This window comes from Rhipicephalus sanguineus, chromosome 7, assembly GCF_013339695.2.
Source record: "Rhipicephalus sanguineus isolate Rsan-2018 chromosome 7, BIME_Rsan_1.4, whole genome shotgun sequence".
NCBI lineage: Eukaryota > Metazoa > Arthropoda > Arachnida > Ixodida > Ixodidae > Rhipicephalus > Rhipicephalus sanguineus.
Window position 1 is genome coordinate 137,257,244 of NC_051182.1, and position 27,965 is coordinate 137,285,208.

The 27,965-nt window shown below is 48.8% G+C and overlaps 1 protein-coding gene across 1 annotated transcript in view; it reads left to right on the top strand.

Annotated features, from left to right (window-relative positions):
• LOC119399065 (uncharacterized) overlaps positions 1-25,907 on the top strand; it is a 198,834-nt gene extending 172,927 nt beyond the window's left edge. The window contains exons 5-6 of the mRNA XM_049417522.1: positions 21,055-21,294; positions 23,224-25,907. Coding sequence (XP_049273479.1) covers positions 21,055-21,294; positions 23,224-24,213 — 1,230 coding nt within the window. The 3' untranslated portion in view covers positions 24,214-25,907. The remainder of the gene's footprint in view (positions 1-21,054; positions 21,295-23,223) is intronic.
• The last annotated feature ends 2,058 nt before the right edge of the window (positions 25,908-27,965 follow it).

Below are 27,965 nucleotides of genomic sequence, written 5' to 3' on the forward strand. Positions count from 1 at the left end.
AAATCATGATCACAGGTCGCCGAAATTGGGAAGTCATTATGACGTCGTCGTGACCTCACAGGTGGAGTCAACACATGACATCGCCGCTTATCGAAGGTGGGCCGATCTCGGAGGCACCGCAAAAGCACGTGAGGTGCATAAAGCTTCCAATGCCTCCGCTCCCGGAGTCGATGCAAAACCATATTAGGTGCAGATAGCTCTTCATGCAGCACGTCTCACCATGCATGGCTTAAACAACCTAAAAGGAAACAATGAATCGGGTTAGATCGAAATCACTGAGTTCAAAGTCTCATTTTTAAATCTCGCGCTGAAATCTCCCCGCATGACGTCACGGATTTCAACGTGTAGTTATTGTATTTTGGCCCCATTGGCTCAACAAAATTACCCCAAACTGGTATATTAAGTCAATGGCCCCCCAGAGGACAATGTACTTCATTTTTACCGATTAGGAACTCCGTAGTCCCTAGTAGGCGCCGTCAAAAACATGTGACGTCACGGCGAATGGTGCGGAAACTTCAAGGTTCTCGCTTACTGAGCGCCTTCTCGCAGCAAGCGTGTGGTGTTTTTGATATCGTGAAAGAGTACTTTACTAATATGAGAAAAATTGTTTTGCTCTTTAGTGGCCTTTTAAACCTGCATCTCGCAGAAAATAAAAAAAAAGATCAGTCACACTTCCGCGCGAATCATCCGCCACACCTTCCGCGAACAACACAACCTCTTCGCGGCATCCGTGGGAAAACCCTTTCCTTCATATTGTACATTATTCTCTCCCTTTCGGAGCAAAAGCGCTTACAGGACCAGATGTAGTGGTCTCTATCCCGAACTTCACTGCACTCAGTACACAATGAACCAGGAGCGCCCCTTCTTTTACCGATGCTCTTAAAGGCGACTTCGAAGTTTTGAGCTCCCTGATGCGGAATGTATACATGTGAGAGGCCGGCTATTGAGACCGAAGTGTCAACGACAATCTCGGGTCTGGTCCCTGTATGGACGAAGACGTTGTCGAAAACCAGCGGCTTCAAGACGTCCAAGAAGATGCGACGGGCGCCACGGCTAGAAATTATAGGAGCCCCTGACGTGGAACTCGCAGAGAGGCCCAGAGTGAACTTCTTAGCGCCCGCGCACTACAAGCCTACAATGAAACCCTAGCGATAGGTCATGTAGCATATGCAAACAGAGGGAATTTTTTTAAGGCGAGGGCTTTAGATGTCTCATCAAACGCGAAAATTGACCCTCGCGTCAACACGATTGATGAAAAAAATCATCACGTGATAACGTCATCATATGATGTCATGATGACGTGACAGATCGCCAAAACTTGTGATATCATATGACGCCACGTAACGTGAGTCACACGATGACGCCATCACATGACATCGTTGCTTGGTCAAAAGTGCGCTGATGACAGAGGCATTCCGAAACACCTTAGTTGCAAAAGGCTTTCGGAAGGGATGGGGTAGGAAAAGGTAATGGACAGAGTAGAAAAAGCTGGCTTTTGCCGTATATTCGTCTTAGACGAATGCGAAGGGGCCGTGCGAGTTTTTTGGGCGCTGATAAACAATGGTTCACATGACCGTAACCGTATGCGGCACCAAACATTGTACAAAGGACCCGTACACGTACACGAAGATACAGTTGTGTGTTGGAGAAAAATCGCTGTTAGCTGAGAGTACTATATGACACATTGGGGGGGGGGGGGGGCACTGGGCCGTCCCTAATTTTGAGCAACACTGAAGGCGCAGATGTAACTGCCAATGGCGCGGTGGATCTTTCACTTTGTGGACACTCGATGAGCCGAATCCCATGCAAGCAGTTTTACCTAGGTAGCCTCTATGGCCTCCGTTATTTATCTGGGTATCCTGCTAATGATCTTCTCAAGTGTTCATTGGCATCGTCGGTTCACATCACGACAGACATGTCTTTTTAATGTGTGCCACACTTGCTTTAACTCCTTTGGTCGAACGTTATGACAGGATGAGCTCGAAATGCGCTACAGCTTCGAAGGATATCAATTCATACATGGGATCAGTTTAGGCCAGAAAAAACAGCTATCTTACGCAACTCCTGATCATCATCGTCATCATAAAAATCCACGCACGACCTCCTTTGGGACTTGTTTTAGTGATGCGTAAGCCGTGGCCTCCGTGATTAGCTCCGGCAAAGCACGTAGCCGAAGCTAATCACGGAGGCCACGCGTAAGCGATGAGTTTTATTGTACGTTGTGGCCTTCCATGGAACGCTGTTTTCAGGTGGCATCGACATGGTGTCTTTCATCTTCACCCTAGCGTTCGTCAGCGTCTGAGACGCCCCACACTGAAGGCGCGTCCCGAGACCTCCGAAACGCGAGTTTCGGAGGTCTCGGGACCCCTATGCATTCTTTCTTTAGCTTCATTGTTTATTGGTTTCATTGGGTTGTGTCTAACGAAAGAAACGAGCCCTTCAAAACACGTAGTTGTTTTGAACTATAGTCGGATACAACATAAGAAGTCCGGAGAGGCCCCTCCCAAACGACCGAAGCGCGGAAGCCGATCGCCTCCGCGACTAAAGAAATAGTCCCGCTCATGCACTCGGCAATGTTCTGCGAAGGCGGGGCCACCGACCGTCCGCCTCATGACGTCAGTCTCGAGCGCGCGCATTGGTGCAGGCTTGTGTGCATCCGTCTTTGAGGATGAAATGCCGCGCACTACTATAGTTGCTTGCGACTGTAGGAGTATCGTTTCTAGCAAGAATTTAAGACGACTCGTGCACCTCGCACAAGTGGGACTGAAAAGCAGGGCGACGTCTGGAGCTGCTTCTACTTAACCAGTTGTCAAGGCGGAGGCCTTAGATGCCTCTTCCAACGTGAAAATGGACCGTCGGCGTCAACACGACTGATGCGAAAAATCATCACGGGATGACGTCCCGTTATGACGTCATAGTGACGTAACATATCGCCAAACTTTTTACGTCATCTTGGCATCACTATGACGGCACTATGACGTCACATAATGCGTGACATGATTACGTCATTAAATGCGGGCCGATCAAGATGGTAGTGCAAAACCACGTTAGGTGCAGAAAGCTTTCGGAGGAGGTTAAGGGGCGGCACTTTTTCCCAAGTGACTTTGTTACGGAATGGCGTCATCATGACGTCACAAATATTTGGCGATCGGTGACGTCATGATGACGTCATCACGTTATGATCATTTTTTCGCATCACTCTTGTCGACGCCGATGCCGCGGGACGCCGGCGGTCAATTTTCGCCTTTGATGAATACTTAGGCAGAGATGAAAAAGACGATACTTTCGCCTCGAGTCGTCTTACGCTAAGGCGTTAAGGGACCCTGCGAGTTCTTTATTTAATATCCAGGCACTCTAGCATTGTGCTTGGATATTAATGTTAACAGCAGTTCGACATTACGTGAAGGACATGTTCGCCATGCGCGGATGTCGTCATCGTCAGGACTTTCGCGAAGAAGAACAGTCGTTCGTCTAAAGGATGCAAAGAGAGTGCAATGAAGCTTAAAGGTGTTTGTCTGACATTACGTGAATCGGCAAAACCTGTCATCTACGCGAAGGAAATTGGCAGCACACCCAGGGAAATAACGACGGCTTTACGAGTGATCTTGATGGCAATGTGTTTTTGATGTTGGCGTCAATGACACTTGAAATGCAACGAAAGTTTGCTTGAACCTTTGTGTCCCGGACAGTTACTAGCAGCTCTCCCATAGGACAGTGCATAGTACTTCGAAGTACAATTATTCGCTCGAAGCTTTTCGTATCCCGGACAGAGCAGGAGCACGTGGTGTACCCCAAGAAACTTCCGGCCACCTCATTTACTATTCTGCCACACCGAAGCGTAAAACGTTTTTTTAAAGATTGTCAGAGTACGGGAATGATCTTTTTCCAGTTTCACATAAAAGAAAGGCGCTTATAGTTAAAGACTAACTATTTTAGTGTTGTGTGCAGCTTAGAAGAATATTTAATTCAAATATATTGCTAGACACAGGGAGAAAAGTGTTGAAACTCTACGGGCTACTCGCCAAGCAGGGTTGCCAATGGTGGCTACTTTTCGCCAAATTGGCGAATTGGAGAGGCCCGTGGCGACCTAAAATTATGAATGGCGACATGGCGAATTTTTGGCGATTTTCAGCTTAGGTCTCCACTGAGTTATGCATCCTAAGCTCAGTGCCTTCCCAATGAATGAGCGGCACTATTCTCTGTATTTTTCTGCGTTTTGAGGTGCACATTGCGCTCCGTTCTGTATGTCCGTCCTCTAACTCGTGTGTATCTCCTCAATTCATCTAGATGCTTCTAACTCAATCCATCTAGATTCATCTAGATGCTTCAGAGCTTCGCTAAAGTTTCGCTTCTGAAGGGGCTAGATGACGGGTTGGTCGTGTGTTCCGGCCATTTGTTCCGCCAAAGCTCCAACTATTCTGAATAGCTTGGCGACCTATTCACCGCTGCAGTATCCCATAATCGAGCTCGTATAGCGAAGATGGGCGGATACAAGGGTGTTCGTGCAATAACAAATTATTTATTGAGGCATTTTCTACTGTTCTCGGTGAGCGTGTGCAATGAATACAATTGCTATATAACATTTTACAATGTCTACCTGTTCAATTATAACGCACTGGATTGACGCGGGCAGATATAAGTGATTATATATGAAAGGGACAGTGGCGTCCGGTATCATATTAGTTCACACTGAAAGGTATAAGACTCACTAATGAACGATACCTGTAAGAATCTGTCTTACTACTTTCAATAAACCTGTTAATCCTTTTTTTCATATAAGGGGATGTTAAGCTGTCTACAAACAACGCCTTCGCGGTTTTCGCCCAAGGTTACCACACTTTTACCTTTGAAACAAGCGGACCGGGATGGAAGTATATCACGAGCGTTTATACCTTTCATATTTGCGCCGCCGCGCACATCTTGCGGCTAGTCGGAGAACCAGGTGCACCAAGCACTTCCGTGGTGAAGGGGAGATGCGCCTGGCATTGAGAAATGTCAATATACTTTAAGGGCTTTGAATGGCATTGTATTCTACGGGGCTATACATCAGGGGAAGTTCTTATTACTAGGATATGCCGCACATATCTAAAATGGCGACTTTTTTGGCGAAATTTGTAAAAAAATGGCGACTTTTGGCGACTTTCTGCTCGTCGTTTGGCGACATTTACTCAAAAGTCAGTGGCAACCTGTCGCCAAGGCTTTTGTTCCCCGCCATCCTGCTAGCCTACGCCTGCGCAGGAACCGGAAGCGGTCCAGGGCCTGTGTTAGTAAACAGTGAACCCTCTATACTTGGCAATGAAGGGAAAGCTACGGGGCGGAGCATCTGCACATGTACTGCCTACGCGAAGTAGTCCGGTTTGAGCGCGCATCTCGTAACGCCGTGGAAAGTGATGGCTAGCGTTGCATTTCGACGCAAACGCTGCTTAGCGTCTAAGGTACGGGTAAAAGGTGCGACTTTTTCACGCACAGCAAAAAACGCAAATAGTGACAACGTGTAAAGTAAAAGAAATACATATATCATCGCTTGTGAGCGCTGCGTTCCATCTCAAAAAGCTACATGTAGAAAATGAAGGAGTATTTTATAATTCTCACGCAGAAAAATGCGGACGCAATTGTCGGACTACATTTATTAGCGGTAGGATACGTGCGTTGTGGCTCTGTAGCCTTCGCTTCATTGCCAAGAAAAGTTGTCCGCGAGTATAGCAGCTCTCTCATAGGACAGGGCATAGTACTCCAAGTACAATTATTAGATGCGAAGTATCTTAAGGCGGAGCTCAATCCGGTGGTGGTGGTGTGCGGCGCGACCACCCTTACTGCGCATGCGCATACCCCTCTCCACACACCTCCTCTCCACTCACCCCCTTCCCCTCCCCACTTTCCCTCTCCACTTCCCCTCTCCCCTCCTCCTCTCCATACCCCTCTCCCCTCTTCCTCTGAAACGCGGGCTAGACATGCCGAAATTCTCTCCTGCGCAACGCCCGCGATGAGCTCGAGCGCATGCGCGTCCCCTCCCCTTCTCTCTCCTCTCCTACGCTGCCCCCCTCTCGCCCGCCTGTCGACCGCGTTCCCCGCTCGCCCTGTGATAATTAACGGCCAGGCTAGATGGAAGATACGACGCGCGTAGCGTCCCTCTTCGCGTTCCACGACGCGAGGTCGGTAGCATGCCCAACGAACGCCAACGGAACGCGATCGTGCAAGTGCTCCGGCTTCGCATCGCCTCATGGTCCCCTTCTTTCCTAATTATCACATGAAAAGTTCCTAATGTTCATTTACTATGAAATTCACTGTAACCTTTCACTAATTTCTCTTAAACATCACGGACAGCCGTAAGCAGCACTTCCCTAGTGCAGTGCACAGTACTCAACTAATAATTATTTCCAAATGAACAGATGGTATTTGACTAACGTTAACATTTCACTAATCACTTAATTTGGTGTGATTATGATGTATATATGCACGCACGCTTTCACTATCTTTCGTATGGCTTTCACTTTCCTACATGAGGTGAAACGCAACGGAAGCGAAGCTTCGGTCAGTAAGATGTGTGAGTATGGGCGTCTCGCGCTTGGCATTCGTTGTTGTAACGCTCGTCCGAGCCAAGCACAAGCCCCCGCGTGATGCGTCGTGGACGGGCTTGCAAGTGAAACACACACACACCACACACACACACACACACACACACCCACACACACACACACACACACACACACACACACACACACACCACAACACCACACACACACACACACACACACACACACACACACACAAATCACAGCATATCCACGGAGTGAATGATGATGAGTGGCGAAGCTGCGGAGGTTCATCGGTAAACCGTGAATCTTCCGTGAATTCTGCCCAGTACATCATCAACCGACGTGAGATCGGCGCGTTTATACTGCTACATGCATATTGCCAGCCCCTTGAACCATGGCGCGTGTGCGCCGGACGAGGAGAAGGAAGATCTCTCTCCGCTCGGGCTCTGAGCTGAACGGTCAGCGCTGCAACTGCTACTGAAAATATATCGTGTAAATAGTCTACGGTCTAGTCTACCGAGTCGTCCATTCACGTAACATATTTGGTGGAGGTGGAGCGTTTCCCCGTCCTCACCACGAAGCTTCGCAGCGGCCTCACCGTCCAGTATCCGGCCATGGCTACCACTGCCAACAGCACGTCTCCGTCTACAGCTGCGGCGTCAACCACAACGTACCTTACGGTGTCCACCCCCCGCGACCCCGGTACATTTTCCGCCCAAGCTGGGCCTTGACGTTGACTACTGGCTCAGCATGTACGAGCGTGTTAGCCAAACTCACCGATGGGACCCCACCATGATGCTTGCCAACGTAATCTTCTACTTGGGAGGCACCCCGCGTGTCTGGTTCGAGACTCATGAGACCGAGCTCACCAGCCTGGGACATTTTCAAGGAGCGACTGCGTGACATCTTTGGAGACCCGTCCGGTCGCCAAGTGGCAGCACGAAAAGAACTTGCACACCCGTGTCCAGTCATCGACCGAGTCATACGTCTCGTATATTCGGGATGTACTCGCGCTGTGCCGAAAGTGGACGAACAAATGTCCGGGGTTGACAAGGTGGGCCACGTACTCAAAGGCATCGCGGACGACGCTTTCAATCTGCTCGTCTACACAAATGTCCATTGTCAATACACCAAAGTATTGTACGTCATTCACGTAACAATACTAAAGGTTCGATGAGTTATGACGACTTGCAGCTCACTTTATTTTACATGTACGCTGTAATTTTCATTGTTTAGAAAACCATTGCTTAGAAAACATCTGGCGTCTTTCGTTAAGCAGCTGGCGTCTTTTCGTTTGCTTTAGAAACATCTGGCGTTCTTTCGTTTTGCTTTACAAAACATCTTGGGTCCTTTCGTTTGGTTATTTCATCAATCAACGGCGTTTTGAACAAAATTTTATTGCTTAATTCACGCACAGGAGAAATCTCACAGGCAACTATCTTGGAGGTAAAGAATGGCTGCTAATGGGATGAGAGACAGAAGAAGTCGGCTTTTTAGCTACCGCTGCGAATTTTTTATTGTTCAACAACGCACAGGAAAAATCTCCACCGGCACCACCTTGGAGGTCAAAGCGTAAGACTGGTTACGCACTACGACCAAGGTTCGGTTTCTTCGTATACCTCCCATAGGACGCGAAATTCAAACGCTCCGCCAACGCAAGCGCCGACAGCGCCGAGAGCGCTATTGACTTACGCCCCTTGCAGAAGGCCGCCAAGCTCAAAGGGCGATGACGTAGCAATTACGTTCCCCGCAGGGGCGCCTGCGAAGCAGGCGTTTGGTGTGTAGCGACACCACGGACCCGAGCTAACGGGGGGGTTTCGACCCCCTCCCACGCCTAGCCGTGCGTGGCATTGCCGTGTCCGGGGAAAAGGGGATCCTGGGAGTTGAGCCGACGCCGGGTGATTGGACCTTTAAGGCCCCCCGGCAGAGGCAACACACCCCTTTGGCCCCAGCTTCACGTAGACGGCACCCCTGGGCTGACCCACCCAGGGGAAATCGGCGGTCGCCTTTTCCTATCCCCCTCTCTTATCTTTTTCTTTCCTATCGTCTTTCCTTTCTGTCCTGTCTCCTTTTCTTCAGTTACTTCCCCGTTTTCGTAGGCGGCTCGGGTTAACCGTGTATATGTGTCCTCTCTTGGACATAGTATATTAGGTTATAGCGGCATTGTACGGCTGGCGTTTGCAGCCTTACATGTTAAGTGCTGCAGCGTCCCCTTGTTGGACTCCATGGTGGGTGGCCGCCACTGCTGCCGAAACACATACATTTATCATGGAAACAGTTCCATTCCCCCGCCTCCTTGATCGTTACCCTCACAAGAGGGTGCGCACCGACGAAATACTGAACTCTTTGACCCGACCAACAGAAACGTTCCCTAAATTTCATGTACTCCACAGCCAGAACCCCGAAAAACTAGCAAGAACTATTTCCCCTTTCATAGTTGCAAAATCCTTGACCGAAGCCTTTGGGCCGGGCTACAAGGTAACCAAAATGGCAAGCGGTGACCTTCTTCTCGAGGTCCCAGCTAAACAACAATACCAGAAACTCGGCAATCTCGTAACACTTGGAAACGTACCCATTTCAGTGTCACCCCATAGGTCCATGAACAGCTCACGCGGAGTCGTTTCGGAAACCGACCTCATTGACCTGTCCGAAGATGAACTTCTAGAGGGATGGAAGAACCAAAACGTGACCCATGTAAAACGGATCGTTATTAGGAGGGAAGGCAAGGAAATCCCCACGAAACATCTCATTCTTACATTTGCATCCAGTGTTCTCCCTCAAACCATCGAAACAGGTTACATTAAATTAACTGTCAGACCATACATCCCTAATCCCAGACGTTGTTTCCAATGCCAGAGATTCGGCCACGGATCATTGAGCTGCCGTGGTCATCAAACTTGTGCTAAATGCGGTATACAAGGTCACATATCCGAAAACTGTAATGGCGCACCTCACTGCGTCAACTGTAACGGCGATCATCCGGCGTACTCACGCGCATGTCCAAACTGGCAAAAAGAAAAAGAAATCATCACACTAAAGTACAAGGAGAACATTTCTTTCCGCGAAGCCCGTAAAAGGTGCTCGCCATTTCACACCACACCCTACGCTGATGCGGCGCGCCGGGGGGCAACGTCGCATCGGCCTCCGCCACTCCCTCGGTCCACGCAGAGCGAACCGTCGGCTGTGGCGCCTGCCCCCAAGGCGGCAGTAGTTCAGTCTACTCCGCCAACTCGCAAAGAGAGCCCGTCGACTCCAGGGTCATCGGGTCTCAAGGCCTCGTCTCGCCAGGCGAGGCCCGAAACTCGAACTACCAGCTCGCACGTGCGGGCATCCAGTGCCTCCCAGGAGGCAATGGACACTACTTCGGCACCCCTGGTGCCGAAAGATCGGCGCAGCTCCCTGGAGCGTGCTAAGAAAACTAAGAAGCCGATAACGGGGCCGGAGGACGGCCCTGTTACTTGAGTTCGAACTCCCCACCTAAACAACCACAACTCCCGTTTCGTACACACAGTACTACCTTAGTTTCATCATGAACACGCAAATAATCCAATGGAACGTGAGGGGCCTTCTCAGGAACCTCGACGATGTTCAAGAACTTCTCCACAAACACAAACCAAAAGTGCTGTGTGTACAGGAAACACACTTGAAACCAATACATACTGACTTACTCAGACAGTACATCATCTTCCGCAAAGATCGCCAGGATGCTCTCACATCCTCTGGCGGCGTTGCTATAATATTAGATAGAAATGTAGCATGTCGGGTATTGCAGTTGCAAACACCCCTGGAGGCAGTGGCCGTTCGCGCTGTTCTTTTCAACAAGCTCATAACTATTTGCTCACTTTACATACCCCCACACTACCAGTTACACAAACACGAATTTCAGGCCTTTATTGATGAATTGCCAGAACCATACCTCGTCCTTGGCGATTTCAATGCACACAGTAGCTTGTGGGGGGACTCTCGCAGCGATGCGCGAGGCCGTCTCATTGAGCAGTTTCTGTTCTCCGCTGGTGCATGCCTGCTCAATAAGAAGGAGCCTACATTTTTTAGCCTTGCAAACAGGAGTTACTCATCTATCGATCTTAGTATTGTTTCACCCACCCTTTACTTGATTTTAACTGGGACGTCATTAAAAATCCCTACGGTAGCGACCATTTTCCCATACTCTTAAGCACGCCAAAAGAAAACGAATCTCCACCACAGGCTCCCCAGTGGAAAGCTGATGCAGCAGATTGGGAGAAATTTGGAACTCTTACCCGTGTCTCCTGGGCTGAGATGTCGTCCTTGGAAATTGGTGCTGCTGTTCAGTTTTTTACCGCTTTTATTATTGACGCCGCTTCAAAATCCATTCCTCAATCAAGTGGCATTGTCTCCAAACGTCGTGTCCCATGGTGGAACGACGATTGCCGGAACGCTCGAAGAAAGCAAAACAAAGCGTGGGGGATACTCCGCGACTCCCCTACTGCTGAGAATCTTACCAATTTTAAACAGATCAAGTCCCAAGGCAGGCGAACACGCCGACAAGCAAGAAGAGAGAGCTGGCAGAAGTATTTATCAGGTATTAACTCATACACAGACGAGGCTAAGACGTGGAACAGGGTAAATAGGGTAAGAGGCAAACAGACACATTCACTTCCTTTAGTAAACACAGATGGCAACAGTCTGGAAGACCAAGCAGACTCTCTTGGTGAACATTTTGAACGTGTGTCCAGCTCTACGCACTACTCCGACACGTTCAAACGACACAAAACAACTATAGAAAGGCAAAAGTTAGAAAGAAAATGTGCAAAAAACGAATCCTTCAACGAACCATTCAACTTAGCTGAACTGCAAGCAGCGCTTAACTGCTGCAATGAATCTGCCCCAGGATCTGATCGTGTTATATACCAAATGCTTAAACACTTACCCTACGAAACACAGAAAACTCTCCTCTGCCTTTATAACGCTGTATGGACTTCCGGCGAGATTCCCTCTGCCTGGAAAGAGGCCATTGTAATCCCTGTTCTGAAACAGGGAAAGGATCCATCTAGTGTTTCCAGCTACAGGCCCATAGCATTAACAAGCTGCCTTTGTAAAGTATTTGAGAAGATGATTAACTGTCGCCTAACACATTCTTAGAATCAAACAAGCTGCTTGATCCATATCAGTGCGGCTTCCGAGAAGGTCGATCCATCACTGACCACCTCGTACGTATTGAGTCACAAATCCGCGAGGCTTTTGTCCACAGACAATTCTTCCTCTCTGTGTTCCTTGATATGGAGAAGGCCTATGATACGACGTGGCGGTTTGGCATACTGAGAGACCTGTCACACTTAGGCATACGTGGCCGGATGTTAAATATAATTGAAAGCTATCTCTCAAACCGCACATTCCGTGTTCGGGTTGGAAATGCTTTGTCACGATCGTTCGTGCAGGAAACCGGCGTTCCACAGGGTGGTGTGCTCAGCTGTACACTTTTCATCATAAAAATGAACTCTTTGCATCTTTGTATCCCACGAACTATGTTTTATTGCACGTATGTTGACGACATCCAAATAGCTTTTAAATCTTGCAGTCTTGCCATTTGTGAGCGGCAGGTCCAGCTCGGCCTGAACAAGGTGTCCCAATGGGCAGATGATAATGGGTTCCGCTTAAATCCACAAAAGAGCACCTGTGTTCTCTTTTCTAGGAAGAGAGGCCTCCACCCAAATCCCGAAATTGACCTGCATGGCCAGCGGTTAAATGTAGAGGTGGAGCATAAGTTTCTAGGCGTTATTCTGGACTCTAAACTCACCTTTATAGCACACATCAAATACATAAAAAATAAGTGCATGAAGACTATGAATATCCTAAAAGTGTTGTCGCGCACTTCATGGGGCAGTGACAGGAAATGCCTAATGAACCTGTATAAAAGCCTCATTCGAACGCGCCTAGACTACGGGGCCGTTGTTTATCAGTCTGCAACACAGAGCGCCTTGAAGATCCTTGACCCTATCCACCATTTGGGCATCCGTCTCTCTACGGGCGCTTTTCGAACGAGCCCCGTAGAGAGCCTCTACGTTGAATCCAATGAGTGGTCGCTCCACCTGCAGAGATCCTACATATCGTTCACATATTTTGTAAAGGCGCACGCAAACAACGAACACCCCTCGCACTCTACTGTCAATGATTTGTCTAGCTCTGCACTTTTTGACAATCGTCCTTCAGTGAGGCAGCCCTATTCACTTCGTGTGAGGGGCCTAGCTCAGGAAACGGGTGTGCCACTTCTTGAACACTGTCTAATGGCTCCCGCTGCACAACTCCCGCCGTGGCAGTGGCAGCGTATCGACTGCGATATATCTTTCGTGGAAGTTACAAAACACGCGCCTATTACACATATCCGTGCATACTTCCTCGAACTACAACACAAATACACTTGTCCAGAATTTTTTACAGACGCCTCAAAGTCCAATACTTCTGTGTCTTATGCAGCCGTTGGTCCATCCTTTTCGGATTCCGGTATTCTGCATCCTGATTCAAGTATCTTCACGGCAGAAGCTTACGCGATACTTGCGGCCGTTAAACACATTAAACAATTAAAAGTACAAAAGGCAGTTATATACACCGATTCCCTAAGCGTGGTAACAGCCCTCAAAACTCTCAAAAAACACAAAAACCCAGTCCTCATCTCCCTCTACACACTCCTATGCACGGTCTACGCTCTCAAACAGCGTGTCGTAGTGTGCTGGGTGCCAGGGCACCGCGAGATCCAAGGTAACGTGTTGGCGGACCAGCTAGCTGCATCCGCCCACGAAAACAGTCCTAATACATCAGTAGCCGTCCCTGTTATAGATCTAAAACCCTTACTCAAAAGAAAGCTCAGGGCCTTTTGGCAGAGTACATGGGATAGGCACAAGCAAAATAAGCTACACGTCATCAAGCCGCGTCTTGGCATTTGGTCACCGGTATCAAGTCACGTCACACAGAAGTCACACTTTGCAGAATTAGAATAGGACATACACACAGTACACACGCACACCTTCTGTCCGGTGGTGACCCACCCATCTGTGAAAAATGCGGCGCGCCACTTACTGTCCTGCACATCCTGCTTCAATGCACGCATCTAGAAGATATTAGAGAAAAACATTTCCCATCATACCGCCAACATCTCCCACTTCACCCTTCAATGTTCTTAGGCAGGGAGCCTATTTTTAAACAAGACTCGCTCTTTCGCTATTTCAAAGATATACATAGTTTTAATGTTATTTACCCTGGCAACCACAGCACGGCTTCTCCACAGAGGCCGCTGCTGCGGTAGTTGTTTTAAAGAAAGCACTGGCCTCCCTGCCTTTGGCCTCAAAGGCCTTGAGGAGGTGTTCGTGCTCGCAACGTACCCTCATTATTTTATCATCACGACCTCTTGTTATCCATTCTCTGTGCACATGTTTCACGTCACTTTCATGATTTTATTACTTATGTTTTATCCGCCTTTAGCGCGAGGAATTTTAGGCTCCTATACAGCCACTTAACATAACCATTGTTCACTTTCCCTATCATGTCCTGGCGCTCTTTGGCCATCAATGGCCCTTGCGCCATTAAACAACATATATTATTATTATTATTATTAGTAGCAATTACGTTGCTTACGTCGTCAGGGCAACAGTGACAACAGCCGCTCGCCTCCACCCCTCTTTCTCCCTCTCTGCGCGCCGTTTTCTTTCTTTTTTTGTGCGCTTGCTTTTCCTCCTCTCCCATGCCGCGCACCGTTTTTTATTTTGTACGCTTGCTTTTTCTCCCTCTCCTATGCCCCGCGCCGGGATTTTTTTTTGTTTGTTTGTTTGCGTGCGCTCGCGCGCGCTGTGCTTGGCCGCGCATTCGCGTTTGCCCGCAGCCAGCATGTGCTAGAGCATAAAGGATGAATCCACCTACAACATTTCTGTTACCTCTTTTTATTGTTCTGTTTCCGAAACTCAAGATTTGCATGTAATGGGGCACGATACAAGTTCAGGAGAAGAACAGAAGGGAAGAATTCACAGTGTGTGCATGACTAAACACAGAAGTTCATTGTAAAATTTAGAAATTAAAAAATCGAACACATTGAAAAGTGTAGGCCCTTTGACGTACACACATATAAGAAACACGATTTTCATTTGGTGCAATACCGAGCAAAGTGCAGAGGAGCCTCTGATGAGAGGTAATCATGTAGTTTAAAGAAATGTCAGTGCGTGACAAAAACATAACGAGGCGCAAAATATGTAAATATGAAATAATATTGCAATGATTTACTTATTAACCGTTGAAATGATACGAAACACAAAACAACCACTTAGATATTTGCTCAGATTTTGCAAAATATACGTGAAATGCTGGACACCTTCACCAGATAAACAAAATGAAAAAGATAAGATTTAGCACAGTAAGTAGTACATTGCGCTAAAAAGAGCAAGACACAATATATGGTACTTGAACACTACGTGAAAGTTAGTTGGTGGCAACGGGATGCAAGCAATGGTCAGTTTATGCAGCAGCACATGACATTCGAAGAAAAGCGTATTATACTCAACGACCAGGTGAAATAAGCCTATACGCAGCTTTTCTTTCACCGCGAATACAATGCCTAGCTGAATATAACGCCACTGAAGGGAGGACGTCATGTTGGGTACGCTGAGCACTTCATTGTGATAAACACAAACAGTAAAATTCTGCATATAGGACATGTCTCATGCCTACACATGAATCCTTAGAGGGGTTTTTCCATAGGTAATAACAGAGAAAATATATAAACACACAAACTACTTCTTCAGCCGTAAGTACATAGCATATTCACGCACCGAGAAGAAGCACTGGGGGCAGGGTAGAAAGCTGGTCCACTTGAGTTGCGGTTTGAGACTTCGCAGAGCGCTGATTCTACAGCTGTTAACCCCTCCTTGGGCAAACGCATCAGTTCTTGCCTTCTCGAATACTCCGAAAACGTTTCCGTCCTGAAATAAAGCAATTGAAAACTATTAATTCCAACGATACAAATTACGCAGTCGCGTGAGGAGGCAAACGTAGTTTCGTCGTCTCGGCTCAGTGCAAGCTGCGATACATTACGCAGTTTTAGAATAGCGTACGCTATGTTAGCGCTTGCGGCTCGCTATTTCCGTCACTACGGGAGCCCGCAAGCGGTTAGCGTACGACGTATGACAGTTGCGCGAAAAGCCAACGCAAAGCTTTTCGTACGCTATTCTAAAACTGCCTATTGAGTATCAGAAACGCGTATTTAAACGATGGCGAGTGATAAACAGGCAAAAAAAGCAAAACGCACTTCCATCACGCAGTTCTGTCATAGACTCAAAAGTTAAACTATGAGTCTCAAGTGCTTTAATTTCATTCCTTCTAGGAACACCGATATTAACTGCAACATCGTGCTTTTCAGGATTTAGCCGTAATTAAAAAAACAATAACTGTGTTGTCAAACTGCAATTCGTAAATGTGTGGCTGCCAACGCAAGCCGCATGCTCACCTTTAGTTTTTCGGAACCTCGAAGAATCTTGCGGAACTCGGCCGGTCTTGAAGTATCCGTGCACCGTTGCATGATGTACGAATGGTGCGTGCCGTTAACCACCACGGCGGCAAGAGCGCACAACAAGCAAACACCACAAAAACACACGCCGGCCAAAGCTCGCTTCATGTAACGGAACATGACGAAACTTTATGTCAAGGCCAGCGACTAGGACGGGCTCCTGTACGGCGGCGACAGAGCACTGCTGACGTAACGACCACTCCGACAAGTCCCAAGAGCGAACAATGACCCGCCAACCACAACGGGAGACTTGCAGGTGTCCGCCAAGCATAGCCTGCCTGCACGGCCAGCCTGGTGCCCGCTCTCAACACTCGCTTCGTGCTACAACGGAACTTTCGAGGAATTCAAAACTAGCGTCGCGGCGCGCGCGCGGCCTCCGCGGCCAGCGCGGGGCGCACGGCTTTGCCGGCACGGCGGCAGGCTGCCATTGGCTGCTTTAATTTTGAATCTCCATGAACACTAGCGCCAATTTCACCTTCAGTTACGGCCCCTTTTAAAAGGCCGCCGAACTAGCAAATTATTCAAGATGGTGTCGGTGAGGTAATCATGACGTAATTCTTTGGGACGCCGGAGCGGCAGTGTTTCCGGGTATTGCTACGACTACGACTACGAGGGACGAACGGGTGCCGCCTTAAGGAGCTTCGCCCCTAAAAAAGTTCCGTCAACGGGCATCGAACCCACGACAGCTTGGCCCGCAGCAACAGATGCCGGTCACGCTATCCACTGCGCCATGGTCACAGACTCTAGAGGGTTTACAAACGCGCCTTTTATATCTACCACTCTCCCGGTCGGCGGAGTGGTGTTGCCCTCTGGAAGCGGTAAAGTAATTCGTAATTACTGTGGTCTCTGCGATTAGCATCTGCAACGCGTTTCGCGTCCCCCCCCCCCCCCCCCATTCGGCGCGTTTTCAACAGGATCCACCAACTGGCCCATCAGTCAACGCTTCTGAGTAGCTGTACTCGAACTGTCCATTTAGTGGAATGTCTATTTCGGCCGCCGTTGATTGACCGGAGCGTGACGAGCAGCGCGCCCTCTGTTTCCGGTTCTTCTTCCGCGGCGTCATTTTTGACGGGATGGAGCTTCCACAAATATCAACACAAATGAGAGGAAAGGAATGCGTTTCATGGCGGCGAACGCAGCCTCCCGAGATCCTCTCTTGGCCGCGTGAATCTCAGAGGATGTGCATTAAACCTAACTCTGCGCTCGCGTTCGCCTTCGAATGAGGTCTAACGCGGCCTGCCTCCCGTTTAACGCGCCTGCGTGATTACCTCTTGGCGTGCCGCTTCGTTTGCAGCACCTGAATGCGCTCTGATGACGTCAATCCAAAGTGGATATGTGCACTCATAGAGTTTCATGTAGATACACTAGAGGGAACTCTGGCGCTAGTGTCTATGGGAGCTGCAACGCATGGCGCTTCGGCCAGCATGGTAATGATGGGTAGTACACGGATTTGTCTTAACTTCGTTCTTTCGGCTCCGTTTGGCTCCGCGTCGCCTGCATCCGCATTGTCGCAAGACGAAGTTCAGCAAAGGTCAGCAATTCCACTTCCCTACTCTAACCTTTTTAGGCTCACCAGTTCAAATCTGGTCACGAAGTTCGCAACGGTCTATTATTTTATCCGAAAGAAAACCAAAACACAGCAATAAACAAAGCCACAAGTGCGTTCCAAGCCGTAAGTACGAAGATTAGGCAAATCCGTGTACTACCCATCATTCCCGTGGTGGCTGAACGATCTCAGTGCCAGAGTTCCCTCTAGATAATTGTAGAAAACTCTATGTGACCACTACAGTCATGTACAAACCAACAAGAAAAAACACGGTTGATCCCTCCGTCATAGGAATCGGAATAACACGAAAGTAAAGCGTGCCCTTACAGAAGTAACTGAAGGCTTACTGTACATTGATATGAGAGAGTTTGCACAATGTATATTTATGTCTGGCAGCTAATAGCGAGTTTTAGTATAGCGGATAACAGCAAACGCAAGGATTTAGCGTTAGCGTTAGCGTTGCGTGCTCCTAACTGCGCATGAGCAGAACGTAAACGTAGCCCGAGCTCTTACGTGCGAACGCTATTTCTGGAATATAGCGTTCAACGCTAACGCACGCAAGAGATCCCGTACGTAGGGCAAGATGGCGGTGCCTGTTGAAGCGAGAGCCGTCCACTTCGAATCTTTGTAGCCGTCGTCCTGCATTACTAAACTTATTCATTCCCTAATAATGTTCGTATTTGATTTAGATTTGAGTAATGAGGCTTCGCCAACCGTGCACCGCCGATAAAATAGCTCCGTTTTTCAGATACAAAGTGGATTTGCGCTGCAGAAGGCTTAGCAAGATTTGTTTGCAAGGTTCGCTCATGTTTTCTGTAGCAGCGCAGAGATGGCGACGCTGTCTTTAGTCACCTCTTTCCAAGATACAGCCACAAGTCAAGCACATACATGTCCGGCGTCGCTTCCCTTCATGCCTTTCGCGGCAGTGCATGAATGTCACGCGTGATGCGCCCCAGCTTAAAAAGGCGAGGTAATAGGGGTCTTGAAGAATTCTCGAACGCGGCTTGTCGACAGAAACTATAGTGCCTAGAATACCAATGTGTCAGAACTCAGCACTTCTGCAAACGCGACATGGAGACGCAACAGTGGTGACTTTGGATCAGCTCGACTTGGTGGGGCTTTTGTGGATTCTACAGTCCATTTAGTGTTTTTATGTCTAGATGGCGCCGTATGTGCTTGCGTTAGCGTTAGCGGGAATGCCTTCCGCTGTACTAAAAGACCACCAGTTGACACGCAGCGCGTTCCGTTTTAGCGTTAGCGTTTAGGCACACGCTAACGCTAACGTAAGCGTTTCCCGCTATACTAAAACTCGCTAATGACGCCGTTTAACGTGTATGCACCCACTTTGATGATTGGTGGTACATCTCCATCCCGACGACTAACGTCCATGTTAAATGATTAAACAAACCCTTGTGGTAGCTGTAGTAGTTAACGGTGAAAGCGTAATCAGAGAACGAGGTGCGATAGCCAGAAGAGCGTCGCATATTGGACGCAAAGCTTCTTAGCCTTCCCGCGGACTGTTAAAATGTGATTGAACACCCACGGCCGGACTAGAGGGAAACGCAAAGCGCGTCGTGTCGCTCCGGTAGCCCAGCCGCTAGTGTGCCTCGATGTGTGCGCCCCCAAAACGCGCAACAAAACGCGCATCAAGGCACCCTACCAGCCGCGATTTTTCTCGGGCAAGCGCGACGACAGGGAACGCGGGTTTACAGCTAGACGAGGCAGGCGCGCGTCGTATAGCTATTTTTGGTTTGTATTAGCGTAATGCTGAGCGAGGCCGACGTTTTTACGACGCTTGGGCAAAGGTCGCTACCTCGCGGTGTGTTAAGGCATTGACAAAATTCAACTTCTATTGAAAACGCGCCGAATGGGATGGACGCGTAACGCGTTGCAGGTGCTAGTCGCGGAGGCCACAGCAATGACGAATTGCTTTACCTTACCACTACCAGAGGTCAACACTACCCACCCGACCGGGAGAGTGGTATATATAAAAGGCGCGTTCGTAAAGCCTCCAGAGTCTGTTACCGTGGCGCAGTGGATAGCGTGCCCGGCATCTGTTGCTGCGGACCGAGCGGTCGCGGGTTCGATGCCCGTTGACGGTACCTTTTTTTCTTTGCCATCTGATTGTGTATATTTTTTGGACGTCATTTCCGTGACGGAAATACGTCACTGAAGTCTTGGTGGGCCCCGGCATAAAACACTTTCGTGTTAAAAGACAGGCTCCGCCCGCAAAACCGCTGCGCGTTTGTCAATCAGCTGTGTACGACAGTGGTGCAAGCTGGTTTCCTTTCAAAACGTAGGTGCTCTTTCTGTGCCAATGTAAATAGCATGCATATCGAAAACTAAAGGTTAGTCGTTCCTACCTGAAGTATGATCTTTGGCTAAGCAAGCATTGATGTCAGAATCTCTCATGAAATCTGCCAGGACGTTCAAATACTTAAAACCAGCAACACGAACATTTATTAGCCATGCTGTTTGCTGGCCTAGTTGATACCTACTTGAGGGCATAATCTAGCCGCGAAGTAAAACATACACGAATGGAGAAACACGACAGGACGAGCAGCACTTCCCACTGAATTGGTCTGTTAGGTTGTACGTATCGGTAAAGGGATGGTTTGATCGCTGGATAGTCTAAGGTTGCGATGAGACTGCGCGTGTATGTTTATTTATTGGATGCGAAGTATCTTATGGCGGAGTTCAAGCCGGTGGTGGTGGTGTGTGGCGTGACCACCCTTACTGCGCATGCGCATACCCCCTCCACTTCCCCTCTCCACTTTCTCTCTCTCTCTCCACTTTCGCTCTCCCCTCTCCCTTTCCGCTCTTCCTCTGAAACGCGGGCTAGACATGCCGAAATTCTCTCCTGCGCAATGCCGCGATGAACACCAGCGCATGCGCGTCCCCTCCCCCTCTCTCTCCTCTCCTACGCTGCCGCCCTCTCGCATGCCTGCCGACTGCGTTCCCCGCTCGTCCTGTGAGAATTAACGGCCAGACTAGAGGGAAGACAAGACGCGCGTAGCGTTCCTCTTCGCGTTCCACGACGCGAGGTCGGTAGCATGCCCAAAGAACGCGTGCAAGTGCACCGGCTTCGCATCGCCTCATGGTCCCCTTTAGCGGGAAATGGTGGAATTTTTTCTTGTTTAGCGCCCAGACCAATTCAGTTGTAAGAGCCGGTAGTGCTGTCGTTGTGTTCCTCCCTTTGTATACATTTCACTAAGCGGCTAAATTGTGTCCTTAACGAACATATCGGTGTATGAACACCAATTACTATCTGATGCACGCGAGAAGTTCTTCACGTCACGGAGTTAAGCAAATGTGATTGCATGGAACGTGTACGCATGTTTTCTGTAGGTGTGGGAGCGATGGCTGTGGGAGTAGCTTGTATTTATTATTGGGTTGTAACCGACTATAGATGGACAGATCCACAATAGCTCCCTTAATCACGTGTACGTCTCCTTTCCGACACGCAGACGTCTTCCAAGACCTCGGACACGGAGGACAGTGACCAGAGCGACGCGCAGGCCACGGACTCGGGACGCTCCAGCTTCCTGGAGTACTCGACCGAGACCGAGCAGCCAGCGGGGGAGGAGGTTCTCATCGACGTGCCCACCATACGACCGCCAGATGGCTTCCAGTCCGACTCGGACGACCTGATCCTTGCCGAAAAGAGAGCGCTCGCATCGCTCAAGGTATGTTGGAACATTGGCAAACTTCGTGTTTGAAATGATTTGCACATTCTACTGTGTAAGCACTTGAAAAAGTCAATTGGGAAAGAAACAGTCATGTATAATTTCATGATGAAAGACGGTACACGGGCAAGTACGGACACAAGCGTGAAGTCAAGGATCACGGAAAAGCCGACCAACCTGACTCTTCTTTCTTCTGACCTCTCTTGCGTCCTTGCTTGCTCCCTTACCGTCATTAATCATGAGTGCCCACCGACTAGCTGTAAAGATAACTGAAGAAAATTATGAGTAATATGAAGCGTACCGTTTTCACTCGCGTAATACCAACGCTCTTGGGTAATGTTGGTTTACTGTTGTGTATTGTTTGCCCTAAAATTAGCTGAAGGTAATTAGGAGTAACGTCAATGCTACCATATTTATTCGCACAATAATATCACTGTGGGGTATAGTAAGAGAACTTCTGGCTTTATGATGGTAACAAAGGTCATCGTGTGTGATTAAACATTATAATAAGGCGTAATCACATTCTATTAAGGAGGGGATTTGTTGACCGAAAGTACGTTATGTAGATGCAGAGGGTGAATAAACTACGGCTCTACATTAGCCAAGATTAGCGGTTAAATGCGGTAGTGGAAACAGAAAGGCAACTATGTACCGGAAGTACGTACCCGGAGATCGCGTGACGAACCGAAATCGCTGCAGTTCCTAATATGTGACACGGTGTCTATAACCCCGTATAATAATCATGCAATAGGGACTAATGAGGTCAGTGTAGATATGTGGATATGCATACGAGAACACATATTGCGGAAAATTTTTGTGATTATTCAGTGCATCTTAAAGGGACACTAAAGGCAAATAACAATTTGCGTCAAAGTGAAATGTGAATGTTTGAGAACGCCTAAAACGTCAGCATTATCAGCAGCAGTGCTCTACTAATCGAGAAATTAAGGCCAGTGTAGAACGCAATCTGCGCCAGCAGTGGGACATTTTCAAATGAGCTTGATGACGTCAAGAATCCCGAGTAGAGCGAATCACTAGTACTCAAACTGCTTATATTAAAAAAAGTAACATTCCGTACATTACAAGACGTAATAAAATGCTGCTTGTGCGTTTCGGTTTCATTCATGTGAAAAAGAACTTGGCGTTACCAAGGAGAACGGCGCGGGTGATTCAAAAGTTCCGTTTTCGCCGGGCTGCTCGCTCGCGCGGTCGCGTCTCAGTGATGTTATCGCGTAGTGTTGTGTGTGCTTTGCACGCTCATGAAAGTCGCTGTAATGGAAAGTTCGACAAAATTACGCGTCCCTGTTATGTTGCCGGATGCCTGAATGGTGTGCGCCGGTTGAGCAACAACAGCGGCAGCAAAGAAACCGACGTGACTTTCCAATGGGTGCCACAAGTAAACCCCTACGCCGAAGTGGCTGAGTGCCGTGCCTGTGCGACAGTGTGTTAATAAACAACCAAGAAATCTGTGCTCGCTGCACTTTCGTGCAGAGGATTACGAGATCCTCTGCAACTTGGGCAAGGTTTGTAATGTGCCATTCAGAGGAGAAACCGCTAGGTCAGCTGACGCGCAGTAAAGGCAGGCAACGTTGGGCAAGGCAAACGCTACGTCAGGAGGCCCTTTCTAGGCGGGCGGCTTGAAGTGCGCTAACGCAGTGCGGACCACTAAAATGTGATTTTCTTTCAAAATAAGCATTTTCTTGGCACGAAACAAGCACTTCTGGAACGCTATTTCAGCAATCAACGTCGACTTAACATTTGCCTTTAGCGTCCCTTTAAGTCTGTAGGGACACAAGCTCTCCACGTAAGCTTTCATGAGGCAGCAGTGAATACGTCGAGAATATATAGCATCATAGCATGTAACATTCCCTTCATTTAGTCTATTCATTTAGTCGTTACAAACTTCCTTTTCCATTCTTCTCTTCCCAGATCTCAAGCACACCGAAGGCAATCGAAACCAAAAACACCTCATCGACGCTTCCCTGCATCTCGAGCATTAACCACAGCAATGGCAGCAAGGCCGCCGCCGCTGCCGTGAACGGCACCAGTCACGACAGCGACGGCAGTTCCGACAAGGACGACGTCATCGACTGGAACTACCCGGCGCTTCCGGAGCCCAAGCTGTTCCGCAAGAACAGTCGCTCGGCGTCCAGGGGCGACGCGAGCGACGAGAAACCTCGTGTCGTCGGCGTCCACCGCTTCGTCGACTCGGCCACGGCCAGGCGTCGCAGCAAGTCGGAAGACCGGCGGAAGCTGCAGCAACTGCAACACCTCGAGTCCACCCACGAGATCATCAGCAACGGCATTCTTCTCGACAGATCAAAGGAACCGACGTCGCTGGCTACCCTCTTCCGGAAGCAGCCGAACCTGTCGACGTCATCTTCGGCGCTGAGCCGAGCTGACCCGGCGCCTTCTTCCGATGACGTCAACAAGAAGTCCACGTCACCTCCGCTGGACAAGCTGGGTACGAGGCTCGCGACGTCGACGAATGCCGCATCCAAGAACGGCTCCGGCAAGACATCTCTGGACGGTTCGAAGACCTTACCTGGTAGCACTGTGAGCAACGGGAGCAAGCTAGGCCCAACGGCGAGCTTTCCCAAGAACTCACGGCTTTCCACGCTCTCTATCCCGCGTCGCAGCGGCTCTGAGGAACTCTTGAAGAGCCAGGAAGGTACGCCCGTCGACGAAGGACCCTTCCCAGCAGGCATCGCGGCGTACAAGGCCAACTTCATACTGCGGGGACACGGGAACTGCGGTCTGTACTCGGGCGCCACGTTGCCCAAGCCGAAGGCCGGAAGTGAGGTCACGAAGGTTTCCTCTACGTCACCACCGGTGCCGCGCGCCGCTGCGAGAGACTCCAGCACGGAAGTGCATCGTGAGATCGCGGACGCTGTGCGACAAATCGGGGGTTGGTTGTAGTGTTGTGTCTGTTCTTTCTTGTTTCTTGCAGTCGTCGTGATTTCTCGTCGTTTACAGCATCTGTGACGTCAGTCGAAGCACAAGACGTCACATTTCACTGGCGTCTGAAGTGTCTTGCTTTTTCTAGCGCTTGTTCTTGGATGCTCTGACGGCACTGCCAAGAAACCTTTGGCTGAGAAAAAACGCCAAAGAACGGTATAATCGCCTAGAGCCATGTCTGTAGCTCTGGCCGGGCTGCCGCATGGATGGAGCACAAACCGCCTAATCCTTAAAGATATGCTTACCGCTATCTACTATGACGTACATCAAACTCCATCACTGCCTTTAAAAGCGAGAGCAAACGAAGTTTTTATTTCCCTTTTTATATGCCGTTACAGATCGTCACGCCTCCGCTGCAGAGGTCTGCCTACCATTACGTCCCACCCAAGGTTCATAGAAAGTGAGCCTAGACTGATCAATATATCTGTTCATCAATAGAACTAAGCGAAGTAGTGATGTCGTCATGAATACCGTGCTGTGTTTGCTTCATTGTAACAGCAGCTCAATTTCTTAGAATGCCAGAAGAGGTGTCACAGAAGCCACCTTACTGACCTGCTGGCGTTACAGCCCACCAAGTTGGCCCGATGACAGTTTATTTCCCTCTCTCTTAATAAGTTGTAAATAACTCGCAACAGCCTTCACACGTCCATTCGCGTTCGCGGCTTAATAATTTAAATGAAATCAAAGCTGCTTTTTTTTTTATTGCTACTGCGTCGCATCATCTCATTTTGTTGACAACGCCCATCAGAGACGCGTTATTGTGAAAAACACGTGGCTCGTCGTCTCTTTCTTCGATTCTTTTTTTCTTCGGAATCTTCAGAAAAAAAGGGTGTTGGAAATGGTGTCAGCTTGCCGCGGGGCCGTGTAAAGGTTGTGCACGTATTTATGCCAGAACGACGTTTGCGAATGCCTATCGACGGGGATCGGCGTGGCGTGTGCACCACGCATGTGTCTGGGATGTGTTAGCCATCGCGCCTTGATGCACGGACATCCTCACGTTTATCGACGTTAAAGGGCCTCTAAACAACATCTGAAAGAAATGCAAAGAAGGAGCGCTTTATTCTCTGCTGGCGTTTCCAGTCTTTCCGGCACAATTCGTGACGCCGGCATTATGTTCACGTGACGTCATGAGGAAAGAAGCTCTCCATTGGTCCACATGTTAGGGATATCAGTTGCGAATTGTCTCCCACCATGCTTTTGCCGTGCAGTCGCACGCCGCTCCCGCCTTGCCTCGCATGACTATCCGGCGCGATCAACAGATTTCACTTGGTTTTGCGCTTTTTGAACTGCGCAAGCGGATATAACAGCGTGTAGCCGAAAAACGCGAAATCTTGATAGGCTCAATGCTTAGCGCTGACATTGTCCATGTGCCTTATGAAGGAATAAGTGGCTAGGAGGAGCTCTGCCGTCTTTGAACACGGCAGTGGTTTAGGGGCCCTTCGACGTCCTGTTTTCTTGTTGTGCCGTTTTCCTCTCTGTCCTTGCGCAGTCTGTCTGCCCATTCCTTTATCTTTCGTCGCAATGCGAAAAAAAATTTATTGTCTGGGTGATGAGACCGTGGTCCTTGTACGCGAGGTCTGTGTGACGACAGGCGTGCAGTGACAGTGCCGGTGGTTCTTGCGCAGTTCATTTGCAAATAAAGTCAACGAATCATCAATGCTTGTGTCTGTATTTCGGGGTATCTCTCATTCTCGGGGAATAAACGGACGCAGCACACGTTGTAGTGAAACGAACACATGTTCATTTATTAGTACATTTTACACAACGGCGTGTACAACGAATAACGGGCTACATTTCCAATAGAACACACACACACACGCACACAAAACAACTTAACATAGACAACGTATCAATGCGGCGTCGCCGACGTTCGACCCACCACGTGAGTACGTGGGAACGAGCCGCAGAGTCGTCCCCTGGGCCTCCTACAAGAGATTACCACGAGAGCTGTGCTCCTCATGACCCTGCGTAGATCGTCGCGCCACCACGGGGGCACATTGCCGAACACATTTTGTGGTGTGTGTGGAGAAGAGGAAGAGACGGCTGAACACCTGACGCTTTTCTGTAAAGGGCTTGACCCCACAGTCCACGGGAATGGGGCTGAATTTTCCAAAGCATTGGGATTTAGGAACAGTGAAGGCAAAATAGACTTTAAGCGGGTAGAAACAACCAAGAGGAGATTATCTGATTGGTGGCCAAAATCAAGGCAGAAGTGAAATTTACTCTCTCACTACATAGAGTTGGTACATGAGTATGGGTTACGGCTAGGTGAGGTGAGCCGCCGCCCGAATAAAAGGTTACAGCACCATCCATCCATACAGGTCCATCTCCTACACGGCGACGACTTTGCTCACTACGCCAAGATCTGCTTGTCCCGCGGTGAAGCCGGCCCGCAGGACGCACAGGCTGCTTGAGGCGAAAACAACTTACAGTTAGGGAACGTTTCGTTCGTTACAATCAGGCGACGTTTCTACGAAGAAATAGTGGGTCTCTACAATGTTGGTTTCTTCCCGTAATCCACGTGAACAGGCTTAACACTGCTATGGGCCACAGAACATTTGTAAAAGATGCTTTAAGGGTTGAAAAAAAAAAGGTACATATTCCAAGCTAAGGTCAAGCATGTCAGTAGTAACAATTAACACAGAAGTTTTCGAGCTTAGCTTGAAGCCGTCCCTGATTTCAGCCTCGGATATACATATTTCTCACCTACATGAAGGACTAGATTTATATACTGAAAATAAGCATTAGTGTTGATTACTATTCCTGCCTTTTGAGACATATGAACGCAGCTATGTGTACTTTGCGGCTGTAGACGTTCACCTCACATTCGCAGTGTGGTGGAATTTCGCCAACTTCTACTGCTGCTAATGTCCATGTGGCTTTGATCCGTAAGGACACGTGACCAGGGCCGAGATCACGCATGTCCCCACAGTAGACGATGCAGTAGAAGTGGGCAGTTATTGGGGTCACACTAGTTTGCGCATGCTAGGATACTTTTCATTGTCACGAGCCCTCTTTTCTTTCTTTTTCGTGCAAATGTTCTTCCACAAGCTCGGCTTCTAGTAACAACGCCCTACAGGTTTGCACAACGAGACAAAAAGGGGCCTAGTAAGTTCAGTGCCACCCATTTTTACGCGACCTGCTTACTATTTCGGTCGCGAAGGAAACACCTTTTATGGCGCCCCTAACATACAACCCAGTTTCACCATTTCTCTGGGGAATTGAGAGCAAAAATGAAGAAATGGTGGCTAAGTTTTGAGGCGTGTACCCTTGTCATGAATAACGCGCCGTGTGGCAGGTCGGTTGCCCCACTACGACTGCAGCCTGTCAGAGTGTTGTGTTGCCCGAGTTGCTACGTACCACCACGCCCATCATTTCTGTGATCGTGGTTTTGTTGCTGGTGACGTCAGAGCCATTTCGAAACACAAGGAAAACGCGCTCGTCCAGATAAGCGGTCGTTATCGCTGACCCCGAGTTGGGGCAACTCGGCAACAGGACGTGGCCAGCGGTGTGGTTTACAAGATAACACGAAATGAAGAAAAGTACTGCGAAACGCTGAAGTAAACATTCGTATTTCCTACCATTAACCCTTTCCGGAAAGTGGACGACACCTAATGTGAAACTGTCAAAAATTACAAACTGCTACATGTTTATCACAAGAAGTAACTGGAAGTAAGAAAAGTGGGATCGACCTAAAAGTTGGAAACAAAACA